The sequence below is a fragment of the Poecilia reticulata genome, chromosome 22 (genome assembly GCF_904066995.2).
Source record: "Poecilia reticulata chromosome 22, P_reticulata-male-v2, whole genome shotgun sequence".
In the NCBI taxonomy this organism is placed as follows: Eukaryota; Metazoa; Chordata; class Actinopteri; order Cyprinodontiformes; family Poeciliidae; genus Poecilia; species Poecilia reticulata.
Genome location: NC_088851.1, coordinates 24,428,952 through 24,456,585, shown reverse-complemented (window position 1 = coordinate 24,456,585; position 27,634 = coordinate 24,428,952). Strand labels below are relative to the sequence as shown.

The following is a 27,634-nucleotide window of genomic DNA, read 5'->3' as shown; positions in this document are numbered from 1 at the left end:
AAGAATCTTTCAAAAATATATTCAGGTTTTTTTAAATTTCTCATATTTTAAAGCTTTTTCCCCAAAAAATTTTAAACCAAAAAGAAAATGTCAGTTTAGACCAATTATTAATTTACGCTTTAGAAAAAAACATAATGTTTGAAATGTAAAGCATAAATTTATTGAAAAAACAGCAACATATGAAATTCTTGAAATCCATACAAGGTGCAATGGTGCAATGAAAAAAGAGTACATTTAAAAGAGTCAAGAATTATTTCTGTCATTTTCTAGAAAAAACAAGGAAATTTCTGACATTGAAAAATCTAAAATTTGAAGGAAAAAAAGTCAGAAATTTTCAGTTTAATTTTCAAAAGTTGAAAATGTTCAAATTTTGTCATTTTTCTGAGTTTCAAAAGTATAAAATTTTCAACTTTTGAACTAAAACATGGCCAGGTTTTTCTAAAAAAAAAATTAAGATCAACATCAGATTTTCTTCAATTTTTTCCTCATAAGTTTTTGAACCGTTCAAACTCAGAAATGTTAAAATTTCCTTGGACAATTTCTGAGAAGAATCTGAAAATGTTATTTTTTTCTCGAAAATTTTACAGTGCAGGAGCTCAAAAATTCTTTGTTTTTCTAGAAAATTTCTGAGATTAATCTCAAAATTTCTGAGTTTTTCCTCACATTTTTTTTTTACTTTTGGAGCTCAGAAATGACTATTTCCTAGAAAATTTCAAAGATTAATCTTAAGATTTCTCCTATTTTTGGGGCAAATTTACTCCCTTTTTTTCTTGATGCATAGATTTCCTACATTAGTAATGTTATTATTCACATAAAAACTAAAAGACAGCAGTAGTTTCTAATTATCATTAGAATAAGAGGGGAAACTATGAAACTATTTGTCATAAACTCAGTTTGGAAAAAACATATCTCTCATTCCATCGCACGTTTGAGATTTTAATGCCCAAATTATTCAAACGTCTGAATGAAAATGCTTTGAAAAACATAAAACCATACAGAGTTATGTAAGATCTAATCAAATTATGTCACAGTTTGTCATTCAGAGGCGTTTGACGACGAAATGACCAGGAAACAATAAAAAGGTGTCGTTTCCCGGTTTGCCACATGAGGGCGCTGTTACACAAACATACATAAACACGTAATCGCTTTGAAAAACCAGAGAAGACCTGCGACGTTTCAGTGACGTCGCGCTGATATATACAAAGCTGTCACAAAGCAGAACCACTCATTTCAATTTGAGCTGCTTTAAAGCCCTTTCCCCTCTTAAATAAAATATAATTTTTCTTTTCTTGCCGCTGAAGTGAGAAAAGCGGCTCAGTTGGGCCATCAGGTTCCGTCTCTCAGCCAGATACTGGATCTGACATTTCCTGTCCGTGTCTGCTTTGTATCGCTTTGACATTTGAAAAAGAAAAAACAAAAACATGATACTGATTGCTCAAGCGCACAGATAAGAAGGAAGAACTGATCCAAATCGCAAGCCGCTGTTTCCATGGCAACGTCAGTGTTGACAACAGTGGAAACGGGGAGTTTGTTGTTGTTGTTGTTGTTTTTATGGCTCTTTATTCTGGATTTTCATAAGAGAAAGTTAAATGAAAGAGTCTATTGTTGTCTTTGTAGCTTTTTTTAAAAAATCCGTTAGAGAAATTCATGTTATTTTCAGATGAGTTTAAATGTTTTTATATGTAATTTTTTTTAAATCAAATCTTAAGCAACATTTCAGTGTGAGCGTTTTGAAATTTTTATCTAGGAACAAATGAGACATCAGATTTGTTTTCTGCTGTTCTTTGAAAGCTGTAGACAATCTGGTTTAAAAAAAAATAAATATATATTCAGTATTCAAAGATAAATTTATTTGATTTGATTCAGATTTCCAAATCAATATAACAAATATTTAAAAAAGAATCTTTTAATATATGCATCTTTTTATTTATAGCTTTCTGGTCAGGGTGCTACACAAAATGAGAGGAGCCACTGTAAAAAATAAAATTAAATAAAAATAGATGTATTAGTTGTACTGAAGGAATTTGTTATTGTCAGTATGAATTATATATATATTTTAGATTTTTGTTTAAGCTTTCGTGACAGTTCAATATGAGGCAGATAATTAGTGAAAATAAGAACTAGCTTCTGTTTCTTTTCTTCCAGTGAAATTTAGAAACAACCAATCAGAGCCAGGAGGCGGGTCTTACTGCTGTCAATCACCCTCCTGTCGCCCCCTAACCCTCTGCTAAAACATACTTTTTTCTTTCCATAAATAAAGTTTTTTATAGAAAGAAAATGATTTGGAAAAATTTTCTTTGTTATTTTTCATAACTTATATAAATTATTGTCATTTCCATCCATAAAATACAAAAACTTCCACTTAGATTTTGGTCCGTCTGATAACTGATTGATTAATCTGATCAGTTACTTGAATAGACTTTCTACTTGAGTAATTTCTTGGTTGGATACTTTATACAAACTTTATACTTGAGTAAATGTTTTGCTCACTCTACCCTCCTGATTTAAAAACACATATTTGGGGAAACGGTGAGATTTATTCTTGTCTTTTGAAGTAAAGCCGCCTTGAACAAACTGTAGCTGAAGTTGTGTCTCGTGTAATCGCTGTGAGGATTGGAGCTAAAGACCAGATTCATCACAGAGTAACCGTCCTGCATGTGGTTAATGGACGAGTCGCCCTCGGCTCTACGGCGCGCTGTAATTAACGGTTCCACTGGTTGAATTTAAAATATGATTAGTGCGAAACAACTACTCCTCAGAGGCAGTTCGCTGAGCAGCAGCACTTTCTCCAAGGGTTCATTTCGTCCTCTCCAATCTCAGCCTCCATCTTCTCCGCCGTCTGATTGCACCTTTTAGGGTTTTATTCATGAGAAAGGACCAGGTTTATTCAGCGATACCTGACAGAAGAGGCCTGGCTGAACACTCTGCTTTAGCTCAGACCCGAGAAATAAAGTTTTGAGTCCAATCAATGAAGCAAAAAGAATAAATGAATAAATAAAATACAGAAATATAAAATAAATATGTGGATTAGTGGCTCACATTCACATTTAGTCAGGTTGGTTCAGTTGTTTCCCTCTTAATTCATGAAACCATCATTTGTAAACTAAATATCTAGATCTAAACTAAATATTAATTTTCCAGGATTGATCAGTAAATATTAAGTTTGAAGCTAAATATTTAATTATTTAGCTTGAAACTGTGACTTTTATAAATGTGCTCATTTATTTTTCTTCTATCAAAACAATTGTTATTGCTGCTAATTGTGTAGCATTAAAAAAAAAAAAGCTAAAACAAACTAACATTGTATTGAGGCACCACTGAGCTGTTTGAGAAGCTTTACAATAATATATTTAGCCTTGAACTGTTTCACTTTTTCTGTGCATATTCTACAGTTTGCCTTAAAATTGTACGAGACATTGTTGCATATGAATAAACAAATGAAAAGTTATTTGATCTTGTGCGTAATTAGTTGTATTTTTACGTCCCCAGTAACTTTCATTACCCTGTGAGCTTCAGATGTGATGCTCCTGATCACAGCTGGCGTCTGGACACACAAACATCTGGTTCAGGTTCTCCCTTGCATCCAATCAACAGGGCACAGATGCTGCTTGTCAACCGCATCACTCATCAGAAGGTTTCTCTTCAAATGTACATTTTCTGCTTTGTGATGAGCTCGTTAAACCTCATTGTTCCAAAGCGTTACTGGCAGAACGACCGACAATAAAAACGACCATGTGGGACCAATCAATGCTTGGCTACTTTGATTCCCTTCTGCAAACAAACCAGATTTCACGTGGTTTGCTTTCGTCAATGTTCCTGACCTGAATACTGTGCTGTACTTCCACACCGCCCATGTCAATACACAGATTCATTACAGACGGTGAACAGCTGCTAATCTATAAAGCTATTTTCAGAAAGAAGAACTGAATGAGAGAGGCAATGAGTTGTTTGACTATCAGATGCTGACCTCTTTGTGATTTCATTGTGCGCCGTGTTGTGGCAGCAAAAGTGTGTCAACCTGCAACAGCTTGGGCGCACCGTCGGACGCCAGGGCAACTGGGGCGGACAATTAAAACTGGGCAAAGCCAGAGGACAGGAAACCATTGGACGGGGTCTGGCATGGTTAAGTTGCTCGTGTCTATTTCAGACGATGGTCTCAGGCTCGAGTCTGTGCAGAAAGGATCACAAAAGGTTTTTCAAAGTAAGAGAAGGAAGGTGATAAACATGGCCACCTTGAGGCGACAACCGAGATCCAGAACCGGTTTGACTCGACAAGACCGGGGATCGTGCTCTTCAACTGCGTCTTGTCCAGTCTTCTCTGGAGCCTACAGCGACCAGGAGGACGAGTGTCCACTGCGCCGCCAGTCCTCCCCGGTCCTAAAGGGCTCCCTTTCCAGTCTTCGTAGCGCCACCAGTCCAAGTTCAAAAGGCTCCTTCCCCAGCCTTCAAGGATCCGTTACGTGTCTGCAAAGTTCTTTGACAAGTCTTCAAGGATCTTTGCCAAGCCTCCAAGGCTCGCTACCCAACCTTAGGAGATCGATTTCTCAGCTGAAGAGGCGGTCGCTGGGCAGTCTGGAGAACTCCAGGCCCAATGAGTGGACGGCAAGTCTCCAGAGTTGCAATGGTAGTTCAAGTGACGAAGATGGCAGCTGGGATACCAACAGCTGGAGCTCCGGGGCCACCTGCCTCTTACGGACGCCCATCAGTCAAGAAAGCAGCCCAGTTTCGAGGGAATCGGATGGTAAAAGTTGCCCTGCTGACCAGACGTCCTCTGGCACCAAATCTGAGGACGAAATAATTTACCAGAACATTGTTTTTTCACGTAGAGCCGAAAACAAACCAGAATCCACTCCGGCAAGGGCTGTGCAGCAAAAAGACACCTCTTCATGCCCAAGTAAGAACGCCTCTACAGTTTTGCCACCTCAGCAAGACGAGAAGGCAGCGGACAGACGCAAGTTCTCCCAGTTTCTGAACGAAGTGACCTGCAGGGTGCTGAAAACTAACGGTGAGTCTCCACAACAACCGCCCACGCCTCTCCATCATGACAAACCTCTGCCAACGCCAGCAGTGGCTCGGCTGCCCCTTTACCCCGACCCAATGAATCCTCCGCCACTCTCTACATCGGCCACAAACTTGTGGTACCGCCCTACCAGCTGTAACCTTCAAACCATCAGGGAATACGACTCCAAAGACCTGAAAAACTCCATCCACCAGTGGAGCAAGACGCTTCCTAGCTGCAAAGTCTTGGAGCCTGAGGAAGTGCTAAGGAAATTAAAGAGTGAAAGTCTCTCCAAACCAGAGCATCATGTGAAGATATGTACAAAGATCCAGACGCAGCCGACCACCGGGAGGTTTTATCTGGAGACGGACATTGACAGAGTGAGGCGGCTGGATGAGCTTGTCGCTAATGGCACCCTGGGGAGAGAAAAGAGCCTGAGCAGTTTGGAGAAAGGAAAGGAGAGAGGAAACCGGATTCCATGGGAGAGAAACGGAGGCTTGGGATCAGAGAAAGACAGGAAGGAACGAGAGAAGAGAAAAGATTACCCATGGGAGCGAAATCGAGGAGGAGAGAAAGGCAGACAGAGTGACGGAGAGAAAGAAAAACCAGAAAGAGGGAGAGAAAAGGACAAGAAAGCAGGATTTCCAAGTTATGAGCAGCGTCCGTGTCAGCCATGTCCAGTTTTCAGCTGGCCAGAAGGATTTCCTAGAGTCTCCTACAGGTCGGCGTCTCTGCCCCGGCCTGTGAAGATCTCTGTGAGTACAGCCGGACAACCGATCGATCGGTTCGTCGGAGACTTCGGTCTGATGTTCACACGTTTTTTGTCAAATTCAATCAGCACACATTGGCAAAAAGGCAATTCAAAATGCTTTACACCATAAAAACATAAAGATTAATTCAACATATTTTTACTCAACAAAAAGTATCCAAGAAGTTACTCAAGAGTGAAAAAGTTTTTGGAGAAAAGTTTAATCAAGTACTGAATAACTGATCAAATTATCAATCATTTTGCATTTCAGAGCAAAATATAAAGTTAAGTGGAAATTTTGGTATTTTAAGGACAATATTAATAAAATGTTTCCAAATCAGTTTCTTTCAATATAAAACTTATGAAACTTTAACAGAAACTGCAGCCGAGTGTCTGGTGAGTTTCTGGTTACAACATGTTTGTTTTTCATTCAGTGGACAGAAAACCCAGAAATTTTACTCTAGAGCAGCAATACTTCAAAATAAAATTACTTGGACAGCTACTTTTTACTTTTACTTGAGTTAAAATATGAAAATATGTTGAAGTAGTGCTGCTCTTACAATTTTTGGGTCCTCATAAGTCAGACCCCAAATGGTGGAATAATATCTAATAAAGCTTTATAAGCTTTGGTGTCCAAAGTGCGGCCCAGGGGCCATTTATGGCCCTTGGACTGATTTTGTGCGGCCCCCCAACTGCAGTTCAAAAATTATACAAATTTTGCCCGTTGATGCAGATGAGACTTTTACTTTGTAATCAGTGTTTAAATTGTTAAATGTAAAGTAAAACACAAAGTATTTATAACCAACAGACTTTTACTGAAAAGCAAACTTTTCATGAAAATCAGCTTTTATTCTTTAAACTTGTCTAAATAAAGCAGCCATTTTGAAACAAAATGACCCAAAACATATTACTGAAAACAAATGTATTCAACTGAACCCAAAAGAAACTAAACCAATTTCTCTTTTAATACAGCAAACATGTCAATTAGGGTAGTAAAAAGTCAATTTCTGCCAAAAAATTCACAAGTTTTGAGAGTAATTGAAAAAACAAATTTCTGTAAAAAACAAGGAAATTTGGTAGAAAAAAAATAAAATTTTTAGACTGTCAGAAATTTTCTTAAAAACAACAAAACTATAAAATTCTCTGAAATTCTCAAGAAAAAAACAAAAAATTGATAGAAAATTTTTTTTTTCTGGAATAACATCAGAAATGTTCTAAAAATAAAATTCAGAAAGTAGAAAATTCCTGAAATTGATTACGAAATTTCAGAATTTTTTCTAGAAATGTACTCCTTTTTCCCTACCTACACATATCCTAATACAATGTCGTAAAAATCCCTTTCAGATTTTGGATCTGAAATAAATATCAGGCTTCTTCATTAGATTCATCTACGGCTGATTTTTTTTGTCCAGTCAAATATTTTGGCCCACATTGCGAACCTTTGGACTCCTCTTGTTAAAAGCAAATCAAACATCCAGAGGTGATGTTTGCGTCTTTTGTTCCCAGTTTGTTGGCTCCATTTTCCCAGGCTGCCCTCTGCAGAGCGGGAGGCTGGATGGAGGGATGGAGGGATGGAGGGATGGATGGAGGGGGGATTTCTCTGCTGTCTCATTCAGTGGCTGTATGAGTCATCCTGCTGTATCATTCACTATGTTTGTAACGCCCACACCGCAGCCCGGCTACACGCGCTCACAAACCCTCTCGCCGCTCCCATGTTCCCGCTGCGTACCTGTGACATTTATTAATACACCGTACCGATTCCTCCACATTAAACCCCAGGGGCTGGCTGGAGTCGTGCCTGCACACAAACAGCTGCAGCATTCTCCAAAAACACACACAGAAACGTGTTTTATCATTCATATGTTGGTTCTGCACCAGAAATGCCAAATATTTTAGCCGATATGAGTCTGTAAACCTTCGTTTCATGCATAATGCATGGCCACAAACACGACTTGCTGCTTGATGCTGCATTCATGCAGGCGCCACTTTGAATCAGGATGCAACTTTACAATAGGTGGCTAATAAATATGTGATTAATTTACAAATACTTTATAAATAATCAATAACTGTTTATCATGCATCAATTAAGGGTGACAGGACACAAAATCTATCAGTTTCTTGAACCAAATCTGCCGTCATGATAAACATTTAGCATTTCCAAATGCATATTGTGGCTATAAGTCACAATAATATCGATGCTAATTTAGCATATTTTAATTTAGCATAGATTATATGCTAATGTCTTTTAGTACGTAATCTCCTTCTGCCCTTTATTTAATGCTTAGTAAACAGTTACTAATGGGGATGGACGGTATATCGGCACTAACATCGGGATCGGCCGATACTCGTCATATCTTAAAGTATCGGTTTGGTAAATAAAACTGGGCTGATGTGAATAACTGAATTATTTTATCTTGTTACCTTCTGTTATACAACAAAAGTGGTGAAATATATAAAATATTGGTAAATATTGGTAATCAGCTATAAGAGCAATATTAAAATCGGATATCGGCCCAAATTTTCAGATCGGTGCATCCGCAGTTATTAATTATTTATAAAGCATTCGTAGATTAATTAATGACATTTCTTTGACTATTATCTATAGGGTGGTGAGAAATAAAGACCTAAATCTAATTTTGGATCATTCATGTCATGTCCAGGACACCTGGAATCCAAATTTATTTACCTTTTCACTTATTTTCCTTTATTGTTTTTCTGCGTTTCCGATAATAAACCCTAATCGATCAGCTTTGCGTGCTTTCTCTCTGCCTCTGCAGTACAGCATAAATAAATACCAGCAATCAGCAACAACAGTAACATTAAAATCGGATATCAATATCGGCCCAAATCCCCAGTTATTAATAATGAATTATAAAACCTTCATACATTAATTGATAACATTTCTGTTCATTTATTAGCTATAAAGGTGTCAGAAATAAACACAAAGGCCTAATTCTAATTCAAACCACACTTGGAATCCACATTTATTTATCTTTTTACTCATTTTGCTTTAATTCTTTTTGTTTTTCTGTGTTTCTGATAAGTAAATGAACCCTAATCGATCAGCTTTCTCTCTGCCTCCGCAGTACAGCATAAACATATCTCCTGTTCCCCTCCCTCTTCATCCACAGAGTAAAATAATGGATATATTTGTTTGCGGAGGCGCAGAGACCCTTTAAACAGCAGATAAGAGGTGCAGCAGCAGATAAATCTGCCTGATAAATGCACGCAATCACTTCATCCCGTTTTCTTCTCCTCCTCCCAGGAATCTGATGGAGAGATGCGGCACGACAAGAGGTAAGCCACTTCCACTTTTACCTCCACCCTCCTCCCTCCATCACTCCCACAGCTCCTCCTCCTCCATTCACTTCGCGGCTCTGCCCCTCTCTCCGTTTTCTCCTCTCCGCCGAGTCTCCAGTCAGAATTGGAGGAGTCTTTTCTTTTTTTTCTAAATGCAATAAGCTCCGAGGAGGAATCCACAGACACATGATTTTTGTGATCTTATCTTTCCGAAAATGAGGCGAAAAGCTCCTAAGCGGTAAGGCTGTGATCCGGACATGACTGAGTGTAGTTGCTGTGTCACATAGTGATTGTTTGGACGCGGTTCGGCTCTTCCGCTGTCCATGTGTTGCATAGTGACAGAGCGCCTGCAGAGACGCAAGCGGTGCGCTACGGTGACGGCAGGATGGGGAGTAAATTCAGCCTAACTGCTTCTAAGTCACTGCAGCAGAAACAGCTGACGGTTAGTTTCACTTGCAGCAAATCTGCGCTCATTTATTCAATTATTCAGTTATTTATTATCTGCTGTCATTAGGATTTTATTGGTGATGAGGCGCCAAGTGTTCCTCACAGCCCTCAATCAGCTGCTACTGACGGGGAAGATGATGGTCACAGCTGAACAAGCTCATCACGAGCAAGAAAAAAACTAAAAAAAAGTTCCTCCAACCTGCTGCAGACTAAATAAGTGTTTAGTTTAAAACTGTGGGTGTGAATGAGAGCTAAACATCTAGCTTTCAACGTGTAAAATAAATATTTAATGTGGTAACAAAATATTTAGTTTGCATCTAAATATTTAGAACGTGAAGCTTGTTAACTAAATATTTAGTTTGTGGCATTTATGTTTAGTTTAGTTTATCTAGTCTTTAAATTGAAAACAGCTTGTAAGTTTGTAAACTAAAAAAATAGTTTGGTAACCAGATATTTAGTTTCCAAGAGAAATATATGACTTGATAGCTAAATATTTAGTTTGCATCTAAATATTTAGATTATAAACAAAATGTTAAGCTTGCCAATTAAATATTTAGCTTGAAACTGGTGTTTATATATAAATGAGAGCTAAACATTTAGTTTAGATATTTAGTTTTTAAGCAAAACGTTTAGTTTGTAAACATTTAGCTTGCTAATTAAATATTCAGTTTGAAATTGTGCTAGTTGTATATGAATGTTTGAAAATCATATTTTAAATATCTTAAAATGTTACTAAATATTATTGTCTAGTTTCAAGTGCAAATATCTTAGTTCACTTGTAACTAAATTACTCAGCAAGACACAGCAGCTTGTTTAAGTCAATAATTATTGAATATTGATTAAAAACATACTATGTTCCTCTTGTAACATAGAAAAAATGTCTTGTTTTCTATATATTGCTGTCAAAATGTCCTCCATTTTTATAAACCTGCTTTGGTGTTTTTAGTTCATCATTGGTCAATAAATGGCAAACAGTTATTGATTGATTGATTTTAAGGAAGTATCGACATAAAACAAGTTCCTACATGTTGCTGAAAAGTTACTTGTAACTTAGTTTTTGTCTTATTTCAAGTTGACTGATATATTTAGACTATAAACTCAACTAAGAAGAGTTTGTGTTTTTGCAGTGTATTTACTTCGATTTTCCAAATACACTCCATTACAAATTCATAATATAATTCAGAAATACTTCACTGATCCTAAAGGGAAATTAAATGTTGTAAGTCAAACGAAGTCAGATTCTTCAGAGTTATTGTAGAAAGTTTCCCCGTAGCAGTCTGTATTACAGCGAATCTGAAGAAGCCTCTGACTGAACACACTCCGTTTTCCCATCAAAGTTTTGCTGTCACATTTGACAAAATGCACAAAAGCTTAAATGGTTTTAAACTTTTTCAAGGCAGTAAAACAGGTAAAGCAGCTTATTGAGACATGCAACCTTTTGATTAAACCTCTGCAAATGTTTCACCTCCATTTTCTACTTTATTAAAACCGTCAACACCTGTAAGGCGTCACAAACCCAGGAAACTGCCTAAAGTGTCTTTGTTTATCCGTCTGCAGGCTTTCGCTAAGCCAGGCACGTAGCCCAGAGAAGCAGATGCTCTGTGGAGTCTCCCTTCAGGTTTGCCTGGAGCAGTTTACCACCTCCTTGCTCTTTCATTCTCCTGCCTAATTATTTCCAAGACAGGAAGATCAGAGATTTACGCAGGCGCCGTTTCTGAGGGAGGGCTACTGTAGCGTCCAAAACGGGTCTCTGAACGACCCGTGTTGGAGAAAATTCTGGAGATTTTGGATGTTTCTGCTTCGTTTCTTCAGCGTCTGAGAGAGACGCTGAAAAAAATAATTATTTTTTATTTTGACTCGTCGTTTAGTTGCCCTCGTCACTCCAGCGGCTGATTCTGATTATCATTATTGTAAAAGTTACACAGTAAAAATTAACAACAATAATTTGGTTTGTTTAACCTGTCAAAGAAAAAATGTGGATGTTATTTTTCCACTGTTATTCTTAGATTTATAATTATCTGACCTCAAAACTAACTTAACCAGATTTAGGTCTGAAATTTAGTTTCTAAACTAAATATTTAGTTCTAAAATTAAATGTTTAGTTTGGAAATTGAATCTTTAGTTTGGAAGCTAAATATTTAATTAAGAAGATAAATAGTTCCCAATTAAATATTTAATTTGGAGCTAATATGTAGTTTCCAAACTAAACATTTAGTTCCAAAATAAATACTTATTGTCCAAACTAAATATTATAAATAAATAACTCAATATTCAATTACAGGCTTGTAGCGAATTTAGCAAGCAATGCAAAAGTTTAGCTTATGGTCAAGTATTTAGCTAAATATTAGCTAAGTAGCTAAATATTTAGGATCAAATTAATTAAATAAATATTTATTATCCAAGCTAAGCATTTCATTTTCAAAACTAAATATTTAGCTTAATATGAAGCAAACAACAAGCTAAATATTTAGCTTGTTTCGCTAAATAGCACGTCCTGTAAACGTCCTTGTCATGTAGTTGATGTCAGTGGGTCGCTTTGGGTCGGTTCAGAAACGATCAGAACCAAAACAGTTCAGAACATAATCTTAGTAAAACCAAAACTTAAAAAAAAAAAAAACAAGGTTCGTGAATTTAGGGTTTTATAAAGTTGCCATATTTCTCTCCTTTGTTTGACTTGCTGTAAACTAGAACCACGTTGTCATGGCAACAACCCGGTTCTTTTTAAACGCCTCTTTCAGATCATTCAAAAGCAGAAACTGGTTTACTCACACCTTGAATTTAAAGCACAAACATACAGGATGAGCTGTTTGCAGTTTTAAAGGTTATGGAAAGGCTGAAGAGCTGCTACTGTTTTCACCAAATGAACAAAATAAAAATATGCGTTTCATCAGTGCTTTATCTGATTAAATATTTAAGGAAGAGGCTGTTTTTCTGCTCTGGGTTATGAAAAATATCCATTGAGTTTGTTTTGTTTTTCAGATCTTAACTTGACCTGATGAATAAGCACAGTTAGAAATGTTTATTTTTATTTCATCGGGACTTTTGATTGTCTAAGTCTGTTAGTTTTAATTAGCTTAATTAGTGGATTTGCTAGTTTTTATTAGTTAAATATGATTTTTATCTGTTACTTTGGTTAATTTTTAGGTGCAGAATTCAAAAAGGTCAAAGTATTGTGATTATCCATTGATTGATTGGGTAATGAATAGTCAACAGAAGATGCAATTTTCAAAAAATTGATTCAATTATTGTTTAATAACCAACAGCTCTTGATTGTTGGCTGTTGGTTGGCTGCGGATTAGCTTAATTAGCTAATGTGGGGGGGAAATAATTTCATAAAAAGCTAATAAATAAATTAATGAACACAAAACGAATGTTATTGTATCTATAATCTCATTTTGTTTCAGTCAGTTTTATAAAAGCTTGACATTTCCAGTTAGTCATAGTCTTTCCTTATTACTTACTATTTTATAAATGTCAGTTGTCGTCATTTATTTTCATTTAAGTGTGATATATCAAGCTTGTGAATAAGTTGGTTCAGTCAGTTTTGTTTTGAAGGTTTCGAGTGAAGCTTTAACTTCCTGTCTCACGCCTTTACACTGCAAAAACAAAGTTTTACCAAGTATTTTTGGTCTAGTTTCTAGTGCTAATATCCTAATACTCTTGAAAGCTAACAAGTAACTTTTCAGCAAGATATAGGAGCTTCTTTTAAGTCAATATCTAAATATCTGTTATGAATTGTTGACTTAAAACAAGGTCTTATTTTTTGCTAAAAAGCTACTTGGATGTTAGCTCGCGTTTCAGACAATTGCACTGGAAACCAAACATGGGATAAAAGTTTGTATTTTTGGTTTCTGAATAATAAGACAACAAAGCAAGTGTCTCTTCCAACACATTCAGTGAAAAATAGCAGCTGACCAAACGTGCTGGAGCTCCACTTGGGTTGCTAGGTAATGGCTGGGCTAGGCTGGGGTTGCTAGGCAACGGCTGGGGTTGCTAGGTAACGGCGCAGTGCCCCTGGAATCTGACTCAACATGTTACAATCAAAATAATTCCCCAGTGGAATTAGCACCTTTTCATCAAAATTAAGAAATGATTTGCTTAAAACAAGCTCCCATTTCTTCTTTCGGTACTTCCTCAGATGTTTCTTTATGTACAGACTGTTTAATTACATGGATCTGTTCCTCACTCATGCGGAAAAACATTCAAAAAACATTGTGTTTATACAGTTGGTCGTCTCACTTTGAGTTTTCTACTCCCCCTTTTTCTGCCAAATACAACAGTGCTAATTATCACCTAATGATTCAAACAATTTGAGGAAAAAATAACAAAAATATCAAAGATTTGGTAAATTTACTTCTTTGAGCAAAAACCTGCATGAATAACATCAGAACAAGACAAAAGATAAATGCATAAAGTCAGGAATCATCCTGCTGAGACTCCCGCTGTGGCCTCTAGCTGCGCTCTGACCTGCTCTAAAACAGCATGAAATAAGCTTGCAACAGCCGTCAAAGACAAGCAAAAGCTACTTCTTCACATGTTTGCAGAGTGCGCGTGTTTGGAACCAAGATCATCATCTTCAGCTAATTGATGCTGATAAGTTTTGTCTTATTATGGATGTAAAAGCCACAATTATTTATTTGTGCAACTTTTTAACATTTTGATGCTTGTTTAAAAGACGTATTTCATGATTTTTGTTCAAGCTTGCAGTTCAGGATAATTATATACGTTTCCATATCTAAAATTAGGAAATAACTTTAAAATTTGTAGATTAAAAAAAATAAATTAAATTGAATACAAATATCTCTAAAGTAGCAGCACAAAATTTGTGATTTTGATTGCAAAAAAATATAAAAACCATTGAAAAATCTATCCTGTATATATGGAGGTGCAGATTCAGACACTAAAGGTTTTAATTCTTGTCCAAAAATTATTTAAAAATCAACTGGAAGGTTTTATTTGTACCTTTTAACATTTTTAGATCCCAAGATGTTGTGATACTTGGACATTAAGACATAAAGTTTTCCTGCTTACCAGATCCTTACAGTTTATGAGTTTTGGATCAGCGATCCTCCTTCCAAAGTGTTATTTTGCACATCAGTTGCTGTAGTTGCCTCAAGGCAGCAAATCTGGTTGATTAATCACTGCTGTTGCTCCAGTGATTTAATCCCTAGAGGTGTTTTTCTGACTTGAACAGGAGACAAACGTGTTTCTGGAGGGAAGACACGTTTTGTATCCCCTCATGTAAAGCAGCTCAGGAGGAAGAGCGGCTACCGATCGCTTCCATCCCAAGAGTCCCAAATCCAAAAGCCGAAGGGTTGGTGGGTTGGTGGGTGAGCAATCAGTTGGTAGAAATTCAGAAAATTTACTCTAGTAAGAGAAGAAATACTTCATGATACATGTAAAAGTAAAAAGTACAGCGAAGTAAAAAATACTCCTAAATCACTTCCAGTTCACTACAATTCCTACAGTAAAATCAGATATTATGAGCGTAACATGGTTAGCTAGCAGAGTTAGCAACGCCGTCATTTAGCACAGGGTTAGCTTATGCTAACTGGCAAATCATGTTCCTGCCGAACAACAATACCAAACACAGATCATTTAAAGGGCAGTAGTTATCAGGATTTAGTTGTTTTGATAAAAACGCAACAATATCAACTCCTTCAGACCAGTTGCTGGTGAATAATTACATGATTATGACTTGATCATTAACCTGCATATTGATATTACATTTTCATTATCAAAATACAGAAAATTTACTCTAGTAAGAGAAGAAATACTTCATGATACAAGTAAAAGTAAAAAGTACAGCGAAGTAAAAATACTCCTAAATCACTTCCAGTTCACTACAATTCCTACAGTAAAATCAGATATTATGAGCGTAACATGGTTAGCTAGCAGAGTTAGCAGCGCTGTCATTTAGCACAGCGTTAGCTTACGCTAGCTGGCAAATCATGTTCCTGCCGAACAACAATACCAAACACAGATCATTTAAAGGGCAGTAGTTATCAGGATTTAGTTGTTTTGATAAAAACGCATCAACTACCTCAGTTTTCCTTCAGACCAGTTGCTGGTGGATAATTACATGATTATGACTTGATCATTAACCTGCATATTGTTATTACATTTTCATTATCAAAATACAGAAAATTTACTCTAGTAAGAGAAGAAATACTTCATGATACAAGTAAAAGTAAAAAGTACAGCGAAGTAAAAATACTCCTAAATCACTTCCAGTTCACTACAATTCCTACAGTAAAATCAGATATTATGAGTAGCGTAACATGGTTAGCTAGCAGAGTTAGCAACGCCGTCATTTAGCACAGCGTTAGCTTATGCTAACTGGCAAATCATGTTCCTGCCGAACAACAATACCAAACACAGATCATTTAAAGGGCAGTAGTTATCAGGATTTAGTTGTTTTGATAAAAACGCATCAACTACCTCAGTTTTCCTTCAGACCAGTTGCTGGTGGATAATTACATGATTATGACTTGATCATTAACCTGCATATTGATATTACATTTTCATTATCAAAATGCAGAAGTTTCACAACCAAATAAATGATTGCACCCAACTAAAACGCAGCTCCAGTTATCCTTCTTGCAGTGATGAGATGCGTAACTATTTACAGCAGAAGCTGATGTATTTGTGCTGTGGTCATTAAAGTTTAAAGCCCTTATTTGGCCTCTGTGAGCGGCGTATGTTGCAGGTAGCAGCTCCCTGCTCTACTGTAGCTTGTTCCCAGTAAATCAACATGCTAACGTCTCCCCCTTGTAAAAGGAGAATATATGTTGGCTGTTAAGAGATCTTTATGCCTTCTCTCCGGCTCTGCTTCCAGAATTAAGCTGCAGTTGAGGCCATTATTGAGAAAAGCAGAGGATGTGTTATTTTAATCATATCATTTTAACGGTGTTGTGTTTTACAGCCTTGCAGCCATTTGTTGTAGCCCCTGTAGAGCATGCTGTCAAATAACCGTGACAAGTTCGAAGGCATTTCAGATTAATGGGTTTACTCGTACTTTCATCTGCTCTACAAACCGATCTGAAAACCTGTGAGGAATGCTGACGACAGGGAATTGTGATTGATTTCCAAATCTTTTGCTGTCAAAATTTGTTCCATTTGCCAAAACAACACCTCAAGCACCATAATCTGTTTGTCTCTTAAGAGAGTTGTGTCATTTAAAGGTGACCTATTCTCTGCACAGGTTAGGATGTGTCTATGGACTATAAAAACATTTTCGTTACATTTATTGCACACCATTCGTAGATAATGAGGCCACAGCAACCCCAACTCAATGTTTACACTCCCTCTTGAAAATGGCGGCAAACAGATGCGCAGTTATGCGCCCGTACACCTTTAAAAAGCAGAAGTAGAGCCTCCTGCACAACCTACTAGAATGCAGCAAGTGGTTTTTGGATGATAAGTCGGCAACAAACCACTGTACAGTGCAGTGGTAAAACCAGCTGACCAAATGTGCTGAAACCCAGCTTTGGTTGCTAGGTAACGGACGGAACTCAGCATTGGTTGCTAGGTAACGGACGGAACTCAGCTTTGGTTGTTAGGTGACGGGCGGAACTCAGCTTCTGTTGCCAGGTGATGAGCAGAACTCAGCTTCGGTTGCTAGGTGACAGGTGGAACTCAGCTTTGGTTGCTAGGTGACAGGCTGGGCTTCATTTGTGTTGCTACATTCTGGAGATTTTTCAACCTCGTTATTTTCCTGAGAGTAAACAACATTAAGTTATTGCCATAAAATTGTCTAGGTGTTCATTTTTTTATTTTTTTTTATGCTTGGGCTATTTTTAGAAGCAGCAGACACTCAAACAAAAACATTCAAACTGTGAATTTTGCATAATAGGTCCCCTTCAAAGCCCTCACTGTACCCAGCTGGACAGCAGTAATTGATTGCATATGAGGACACAACAATTCAGGAACTATTCCTGTCCCTTTTTTGTGCTCCTTTCCTGCTACTAGTAGATAAGAAAACAACCGTAGCAACAATATTAACCACGCTTCCAGAAACAGCCATTGTTTCTTAAGCCAATGCTGAGAGGAAATTAAAAACAGTAAGAGTTGTCCTGGCATTAGAAGTGGCAGCCAGCATCAAAGCGTTTATTATGGCCCATTATTGAACTGCTAGTCTGTCCGCTCTGATAAAACATGCTAAAACATGCATAAAACAATTCCTCGGTGTGTTTTGATGCCATCCCTCCTTGGCTCTCAAGAAGTCCGCCTAAATATTAAAAGCCATGAAATGTGGCAAAATGTTCTTGTGTGTGTCCCTTTCCAACCGTTGGCGTTTTGAGACAGAGATCTTCTAGTGAGATGAGCGTCTAAAAGATGCGATCAGCGTATATCTGCTGCAGCTACATCCCATAATGCTCAGAGAGAATCCAATGATAGGTAAAGCAAAAGAAGAGAAAGTGAAATAATGACTTCTGGTGTGATTTTCTAATTGTAAGGGTGACAGATTAATATATTAATGTTTTATTTAAACACATCAAATGAGATGTTGGCATTTCTGTGTCATAAACCAGAGCTGCACTCTGCAAAAAAACCAAAATCTTACCAAGTAATTTTGGTCTAGTTTCTTGTGCAAATAACTTGGTACACTTGAAATAAGACAAAACTAACTTACAAGTATCTTTTCAACAAGAAATAAAAGCTTGTTTTAAGTCAATAATTCCTAAATAGTGATAGAAAAGAACTAGTTCCACCAACATGGGGAAAATGTCTTGCTATAAGTGAAATAATCTGCCAATTAACCAATTTAACAAACACTTTTAAAAAAAAAAACTCTGTCGTTTCCATGGAAACGACAGTTTGAGAAATTCTGCTTTAAAATCTTAAATAAATCTGTGTTTGCCACAAGTCGTAGAAATAAAACCAAATCAAACTTTTTATGCCGCTAAAACCATGAGCTTGACGATTAGATAACTTTCCCTATAAGCAACTTCACAGCAGCTTTGAGAAATTATGTTTTTAGTTTATCAAACCCTGTTAAATTGTAGAAGACGTGTGGCCTTCAGTTTGTGCTGCTCATTTTTGACACCCATTGTGGAGCAGAGCTGCTTGCAATCCTCTTAACTAAAGTGGATTTCATCCATCTGAAAGAGCAGCGTTATTGTTCATTTGGACAGTTTATCACAGGGCATTGCTCGGAAACGTGCGTGTTTTTGCACCGATGGCTGCAAGTCTCAGCAAATCTGATTTAATAAAGAGAGATGTGCAGCTCATAATTGCAAGTGACAGGTTATTAAGTTCCTACAGCGTTTGCGATCCGAGTTCAAGCCCCAGGAGATCAGTTGTAGTGTGTAAAGTAAATTAATGCAGCTGCTCAGACTCTTCCAGCACAACATGTTGATTTTGAGTTTATTTAGATAGAAGTATCTCCAAAATTGCTTAAAAATCGAAGAGCTGCCAACACAAAAACATAAAAATGAAGAGCTAGCCTCACGCCAAGTGGTTTTCCACTTTACTCAAGATTAGCCGCTTAGCTTTTAGATATTCTCATGTTTTTTTAGCTCCTGTAAATTTTGTTTATTGACTAAATAAATCTGCTCTCCGCTGAGTTTGTCTTGTGCATCATCTTCCACAGCTGCTGTGAAAGAGCTGCAAGCGATCCACTTAAGAAAAATGATTGCTATCCATTTGAAGGAAGTTTTTTCTTCATTGTCTTATGTTGTCTCACAAATGCATGTCTGCACATAACAACGAGCCTCAATCTGGCCTTAATGAATAGAGATGTTCACCTCACCCTTCGAAATGGCGGGTAATGGAGGAGATCCAGGTTCAAGCACCAGCTCTGCTTCTGCAAAGCACAAAATAAGCTAATGCTACCAGCCAGGTGATGACACAGCAACATTATGACCAGGAATGTAATTAAAACAAGGATGTCTCTCAAATTATTTAAAAAAAAATTGATGTTTCTCTGGTTGAAATTTTGCTCCATTTTTTCTTTTTTACTTTTGGACAGTTATGATGTGTAACCATTTCAACCAATTGTTTGTTGTTTAACAACTTTAAACAGCTGAATTAGCATCTCAAAGTCTTGAATGACTCCTGAACTACGACCCCAAATTAAATTTGAATCCACAAATTTGAATCCACAAAGCAAGGCTTTGTGGATTCAAAGAAGCAGGAAGTTCAAACCACCAAGCATCAAATCCCCTACTCCATCAAATCCCCTACTCCAGCGTCTCTCTAATAACAAACAAATTGAGGTTTAAAAAGTAGCGTCAAAAACAAACGAGGTGGATTAGCAGTGTTTGCCAAAAGCTGCTGGTTTCATCCAGGACATGTTATTGTGGAATATCATCATCTCTGCTGCCTGGAAATTTAGCTGTTAGCATGTCGTGTTAGCATCTTCAGTCTTCAGTCAGAGGCTTCTTGAGGATTGTTGCGAGACTGACTGCTACCAGACATCAACATCCACAATGACTCTGAAGAAACAAAACATTCATCTCCCTTTGGGATGGTGTTGTTGAATTGAGCTGAAGACAAATGTCAAAACAAATGTCATATTGCAAAACCTAGAGTTCCCAAAAGTTGTACTCAAATAAAAGTAGCACTACTTCAAAATATTTTATGTTCAAGCAAGTAAATAGTCAAGTAAGAGTCAAAAAGTATTTGGTAAAAGGTCAACTCAATTACAGAGTAACTGATCAAATCATGTTTAAAAAATACATCATCAGATGGACCAAAATATAAAGTTAAGAGGAAATTTTGGTATTTTCAGGACCAAAATGAAGATAATTCATATAAAAATGAAAAATAACAAAATCGGGCATTTTTCTAAATAATTTTCTTTCAATAAAAAACCAATGAAAAATTTAACAAAAACTGCAGCTTACTCAAGTAACAGTAATTGAGTAAATGTGACTAGTTACTACCCGACTCTGGCTAAAGCCAGTAAAATGAAGAGATTACCTTAAACAAAGTAGCAGATTTGGGAAATTACATCATGTTATTACACTATATGTTAATTTCTTTTTATGTGTTTTCAGCTTTTCAAAAAAAATTAATTAAATACATAAGACATACGTCTTTAAAAATAATCTGTAAGCATGTCTATGTCTCTTAACTAAAACAGATGCTCTACATTTGGAGGAATTATTATTTTTTTCTCTCTTTCTGCAAACATGTCGCCTTGCAAATGCATGTTTGCACTGATAGCAACAAGTCTCCACAAATCTGGCTAGACGAAGAGAGACGTGCGCCTCACGCTCGCCAGTGACAGGTTATTAGGTTCCTACGACGTGGGAGATCCAAGTTCAAGCAGAGGAAGCAGAAACCCACATGCATTAATCATAACTGATTTATTGAGAAATAACCTCAGAGGGCAGCTGGTCAATTTCTCTGAGCCCCACAAGGCGCTGCGGTTTGCTGCTGCTGCATTAACATCCTCACAGCAAGACAAATCCTTTACCAATTCATTTTAAAAGCGAACATAAGACAAAAATGTTACATTTAGTTTCAGTATCTTTTGAACAGGTGATTAAAGACGTTAGAAAATAAGTTAAAATCTTTCATAGAAAGTGCAAATTTCAACATCACCCATTTTTGTTTGGTTGTTGAATTTATGCAATTGATCCTCCAGCTCCAATCCGTCATACTCTGCAGACTCATGTTCTGAATGCAGATAAAATCAGTTTTTCTCCGCAAAGAATAAAATGTGCTGCCGAGTCTGTGAGACTTCAAAGCTGTTTTTCTCTGCTCTCTTGCCAGGGTCATCACAGATAGCCGGCAACTATCTGACTCCCCAGGCAAGACTTAAAGCTTTGACTAGTGGTATGCGGTTAGAATTCAAACCTCAGCATTCAGTCGAGCAGCAACAACAGCAGCAGAAGTAACAGCCGCACACACATGCAAGCTGAGGCAGAGCGAAAACTATGAAAAAGATATATATTGGCAAAACAGCCCTGAAAAGCCAGAGAAATGGATGCAAACATCCAAAAAGAAGGTAAGAAAAATCGGCTTGAACCGTCGTTTTAAACTTTAGACATTGTTCTCATTGTTCATCTGCACATCTTCTATTATCCACCATCTGCTTCCAGTTGAACAAATAAACCATTAATCTGATTATGGTGCTTCCTCTAACAGAAAAAGGGAGGAATCTAATGAAGTTAGGGTCATAAACAGTGGCGCCCCTAACGGGGGGAGTAAGGGGGGCCATGACCACTACTGTTAAAAACAACAACAAAAAAACAGCTATTTTGCTGACTCTGAATCGTTGTCCTTCCATCTGATTGTTTTGTTCTTGTTAAGGTCTGAAATAAACCTAAAGCTAACAGGCGAGGCTAACGTGTGAAGCTAACAGTCAAAGCTAACATTTGAAGTTAACTGATGAAGCTAACTGCTGTTTTGCTGATTCTGCATCGTTTTCTTTCCATCTGATTGTTTTGTTGAACGAAATAAAGCTGAAGCTAAAGCTAACAGCTCTTAGAATTGCCTTGATGCTGAAAATGTGCTAATATAAATAAAATTACCTTTCCTTATCCAACAGGTGAAGCTAACAGGTGAAGCTAACCGTACCTCTTAGTTGGCTGTGCAGAAACTTTGAGATGTTGCGACTCAAATATCCATCAGTTCAGCTAAAAGTAAAAAATGAAGCGTCACTGGGTCTTCAGTTAGTGTGTTTTTATTGGAAATTCTTAATTTTTTCTTCCATTTTACCATCTAGCTAAAAGTAGAAGCACAGAAAGCTTCTGTCCTACACTTTTAGACCTCCTTGTGACTCACCAGTGGCCTGTGTCTGTGACAAAAATCAGGTCCTCTACATTCTGAGATTGGATTAGGCCGATGTGTAATGAAATTCACCGCTACACCAATGGGAGATTGGGAGATGTTTGTCCTGGTCGTGCCGCCTCACTCTGAATGGAACGTTTTTAGTATTCTTCCTCCATCCATCTCCTCCTTCACATCTCTCCAAATCCAAACCGAGTTACATTTCACCTATGCTTCACTCCCTCTGCCTTTCTTCGCCGTTTTCTCTCTGTTGTGACGATGAGGTTCTCCTAACCGCCCCCTAACATCTGTTCAGCTCTTTCCACGACCACAAGGACGACCTCCGCAAGCGCCTGTCGTACACCACACACAAGCTAGAGATGGTAGAGACAGAGTTCGACTCCACCCGGCAGTACCTGGAGACGGAGCTGCGGCGCGCCCAGGAGGAGCTGGAGAAATTCACAGAGAAGCTGCGCAGGTGTGTGTGTGTGTGTGCGTGCGTGCGTGCGTGTGTGTGTGAGTGAGATAACTAAATCATGATGTGCTATGTCAAATTACTGCTTGGTAGCACAAACAACATGGTTGTGTTTAAGTATTCTGTTCCTATGGCGTCACATTCCTGCCAAAATCTGAGACAAATATATAACTTTTTTTTACCATACTTGTTAAAACTGTCACTATGTTACGACAGTTTGCTATGAGATAAATAATCTGTGAAAAAAAATCTATTTCCTGTAAGTCCTCCCTGAGATACTGAAGAAATGCACTAAATAAAAACCAACCAATCAGAGCCAGGAGGAGGGTGTTAGCGCTGTCAATAATCCTCATGTACTCGCTTAACTTAAAGTTACAGGAAAGCCGTTTATCTGCCATTATCAGGTCATGCCGCCATTATCTGAAGTTGCTACGCTAGCTGTAGCGTAGCAAAAAAAAAGAAAGTGGTGATTGACAGCGCTAAGTCCCGCCTCCTGGCTCTGATTGGTTGTTTTGAGTTAGCACTGGGAGAAGGCAGAGAAGCTTTTTTTTTTATTTTTATCAATTATCTCTCTAATGTCACGATAGTGACAACTGAGACAAATACGTAAAAATTTTCTGTTTTGTGTCCATAGTTTAAAAAGAAAATGTGCTAAATATTAATAATACAACACATCTTCAAACATGTTGTCATCAACGCTCTTAAGCTTTATTTTAACCATTTTATTTTAACCATTGTTTTTCCAGTAAAACCCGGATCAACGGAGACGTGACCAAGAAAACATGCCAAACAAAAGAATTAAAATCATAAAGACTTTATGCAATAATTAGAAAAAAGTTTAAAAACACCAGTTATGATTCTCATTTAAACTATTTCTAGGGAGAGTTTTAAATCAGTTTCAATTCCTTTTGCTAATTATTCCATAACCAAGGAGCAGCGTAAGAAAAAGCTTTTATATTTCTTATTTCACTCCTGACACGTTTCCCAAGGCGGCCTTTTAAATAAATAATGATTTTTGCCACAAGAGCAAAGCAAAAAGTTCAGCTTAAATATGAAATCAGAGTAAAAATAAAATCTGAGAGGAGATCGTTACACCTTTACAGGACATGACGCAGCATAATTTAGCTTATTAAACTAGATTAATGTTATTAATACTCCTCTCAGTCTTTTGATCCCTAATCAATCTAATCTTGACCTTTCTTGGCATTAAGTGAATTAGCACTAAAAATGTACTTCAGTTAATGACTGAAGTAAAAATCTATGGGAACTGCTAATTAGCTTAGTTTTATTATTAATCACATTAAGATCTGGAGTGCAGTGAAGTATTTCCTCTCGTTAGAGATTTCTTCTGTTTTTGCTGCGGGTGTTATTACAATCAAGGACTTACTGATTATTGTTTTTAAAGTTTTCACAAAATAAGCGTCTTCATATAGGAGCATTTTTGACAGATAAATTTGTTAAAATTCTTTGATTTCTAATTTGAAGTAACTCTTAGAAAAAGCAGCTAAATTAGGTGAAAGGTCAAACTTTCGAGGATGAAAAGATGAAAAGGGAAAACGAATGAAAAAAAAAGGTATTTTTCCACCAATGTGTTAGTATCTCATTTAAATTTTTAGTCCAGGTTATAGAGTTTTAATGCCTTTAAAAGATTTGTGTGACATTTAAAGGGGGGGTAATTGTGCCAAACTCACATTTTGTATTTTTTGTACTTCCATCAGGGCATCTACTGCTTCCAAAACCCCACCAAGACAGTTTTTGGTGATAAGTTAACAGAAAATGAGCCGCTTCAAAAACCGCCGGGATGTAACGTCACAAATAAGCGGGAACTCCCTGTTACCTAGCAACCCGGCAGAGTTCTGCCCATTACCTAGCAACCTGAGCTGAGTTCCAGCACACTTAGTCAGCTGGTTTTACTGCTGAGTTCAACGTTTCCAGGAAAAGACAAAGTGTTTTGTTGTTGACTCTCCATCCAGAAACCAACCACTTGCTGCGTTCTTGCTGGTTGTGCAGGACGCACCACTTCTGCTTTTCAAGGATGTATGGTTGTATAATTGCGCATCTGTTTGCAGTCATTTTCAGATGCGAGTGTAAACATTGATTTGGTGGGCGTGGCCAGCAGCAGCTTAGTAGGATTTAAAGTAACAGATCCCTAAAACAGACAGGCAGAACTGAACAGACGAAAATCTCATTATCCAAGATTAATTTGGTACAAAAAAAGTAAAAACATGTTTTGCATCGCCCACAGATCTGTCCTAACCTGCACAGGGAAGCATAACAGGTCGCCTGTAAGGTTCGAGTTTATTTACCAGCTCGGTAAATAAACTTCAGAGCAGCAAGATTGAAAGCACCAGGATGGTGAAACAGTTTAATGTTTTCTGCAGCCACAGTAAAAATCAAAGCGATGAACCTGCTCTCGCAACAAACTTTCTCATTTTGGCAAAAAGAAAAAGAGGGAGAACGCAGATAAAAGCTGTATAAAAAATGTTCAATCCCTATTTATTATCGACTTTTAAACTCTAGAACAGTTCTGATTAGCTGATCTCCGTCGTCGCCCTCAGCGTTGCCTCTGAAGATGACGGATTTTATTTCCCCTCGTTCTCCTGCCGTTGCTTTGTTATGTCCAATTATAATCCTTATTTTGCCTCTCGCGCCTCTAACAGGCCTGAGTTTTATGGCTTGTTTTGTTTATGGTCTCCTGCGCCCACACTCCCCAGATCTGTCCGGTTAATGGAGCCATAAACGGCAGTTTGTAAACCACATGAGTTAATATTATAATATGTGCTGAATAAAAAGGCGAGGTAGTAAAATAAATGCTTCGACTGTAACTATTGATTCTCGGAAGTTTAATAGGAATACTGAAAGCAAGCCAGGGAGAAAAAAGGCTGCACAAAAAGCAGGAAACAAAAACTTTTACGTTTTACTTACTCAAATGTGGTTGTAACTGATAGATGTGGGCAGAAAGAATCTCCTGTAGATGTCTGTGTTACAGCAGATCTAAAAAGCCTCTGACTTGTAGCATTCAAATCTCATAAAGCCAAAATTTGAGTTGAGTATCTTGAACAATAATCTCCAGAGGTTTAAAACAGTCTCCTTTATACAGAAAGTGATGCATGGATGAAATTAAAAAGCTTTAAAACACAACTACATCACATAGAAGCTGTTTCCATTAACCATATTATTAACCAAATTATTTTCATAATTTGGAATTATGAAAATAAAATTTCTTAATGGAAACACGCAAATTTAGAAAAAAAAAAAGTTCATTTCGCAAAACGGAAACAGTTTTTTCGCATCACATCAATCATGTGATCAACAACCAGATATTACTACTGGCAGAAATGCCAAAAAAGACGACAGGAAGTAGTTGGAGAATTATGGCGCAGCATGTTTTTTTATGACTTAAACTTATTCCCATGTGATTTTAATTGCGTTTCTCTTTTAATGGAAATGCTGAAGTTGCAAAATTGTGTTTTTTATTTTCGACAATAGTGGAAAATTGACAAAGTTTTGCTAACATTTGTAAGAGAAGTCCAGAAATCTGATGATCAATTTTTTACTCACTGGTTTTGATCTGTCATCAGCTGTTTAGAGGCTAAAAATATATAAATTTTTTTCTAGTCTGTGAACGCAGCATACCTATCAATTTGCACTAACGACACTTTTTCCAGTGGAAGAAACTCAAAGTTAGTTATTTTCGGTATCTGTGGAAGAACAGAAATAAAAAAGCTGCTAAAACAGGGACAGTTCACAGAAAGCAGCTGATTACATGTACATACCTTTCTTTTGTTTAGAGAAAATGTCAAAATTTGAAATTAAAACTCACCCAAAAAATCTCCCATCAGTGCAAGATGTTTATCGTTATTTTATATAATTGCTGTTATGAATGTTTTAGTTCATATTTTTCTTGTTCTTTATCGATTTCTGTTTTTTGGGTTTTTTTAGGATCCAAAGTAGTTACTCATCTCTTCAGAGGATCAACCAGGATTTAGAGGACAAGATGTGCAGAACGGTAAGAAAAAGTCTCGCCTTGTTTAGCCTTAGAAAACATTTCTGTCAGAAGATGCAATCAAAGTCTATTGATTATATATTTAATAGATTGGTTTTGACTTTCTGTTCTTGTCCAGCTTCTCGGTTTTTACATAAAAACATTTCATTGTTGCTTTTTAATGCCTTCACTGACAGTTTTCATATCTGAAATGTTCCTCTTCATAAATAACACACATTATTTTGATATAATGTGGTAAATTTTATTCAGATGGAATATAAATTGAAATTTGTAAACATAAATGCATTGGAAATCCATGTTTTCTTAAGAAAATACCTCAATATTAAGCCATTGTGAATGTGTGTTGAGTTGTTTTTCCGGTATTTTTAGTGACTTTAAAGGAAAAGAAAGTATTTTAGTATAATTTTGAAAGGCACATCAAACATATTTATCTAGTTTGGGCTGGAATTCCTTCAGTCTAAAACATGAAGTTGTCCAGTTACCAGGAAACCCGGAAAGTGTTAGTTTCTGTTTTTACCTTGGCAGCTTTTCTCTCCTGATGTTTCAACATTGTTACGCTCACAGATTTAGCATATCTGCAGCTACATCACCACATTTTGTCTCTAAACTGTTAGAAAATCCCAGTAAATCATCAGCTGATAATGATTCAGACACCTAACGCTGCCGTGTGATTGGCTGATTTTCTGTTTTTAATAAAAGCCACATGAGTGAATAAAGTGGACAATAAAGCTGCAAGCAGAGACGACAAAAGGCCATTAATGGCATGTCTTCAATGGAGCAGCCACTGGTTTTCATTAAAATACGCAATGTTTGACCTCATGTCACATCAAGACTTTACTAGACAGATTTAAAGGGACAGCGCAATATTTGGGGTTCCGACTGGTTCAAGCTAAAGTTCAAGTTTTTTGCTTTTTTTAAATTGGGACAATATGTGTT

The 27,634-nt window shown here is 37.1% G+C and overlaps 1 protein-coding gene and 1 long non-coding RNA gene across 3 annotated transcripts in view; one reads left to right on the top strand and one right to left on the bottom strand.

Moving 5' to 3' along the window:
• LOC145550032 (uncharacterized) overlaps positions 1–27,634 on the bottom strand; it is a 49,960-nt gene that overhangs the window by 17,471 nt on the left and 4,855 nt on the right. The window lies entirely within an intron of this gene.
• The window catches only part of begain (brain-enriched guanylate kinase-associated), a 46,334-nt gene continuing 23,482 nt past the window's right edge, over positions 4,783–27,634 (top strand). The window contains exons 1-4 of one of the 2 annotated variants that reach the window (XM_008399916.3): positions 4,783–5,754; positions 9,013–9,044; positions 22,534–22,695; positions 26,635–26,701. In XM_008399916.3, the coding sequence (XP_008398138.2) occupies positions 5,098–5,754; positions 9,013–9,044; positions 22,534–22,695; positions 26,635–26,701 (918 nt within the window). In that variant the 5' untranslated portion in view covers positions 4,783–5,097. Of the gene's footprint in view, positions 5,755–9,012; positions 9,045–9,083; positions 9,286–22,533; positions 22,696–26,634; positions 26,702–27,634 lie in introns of those variants that run through there. The other variant, XM_081603356.1, reaches the window with a different exon arrangement.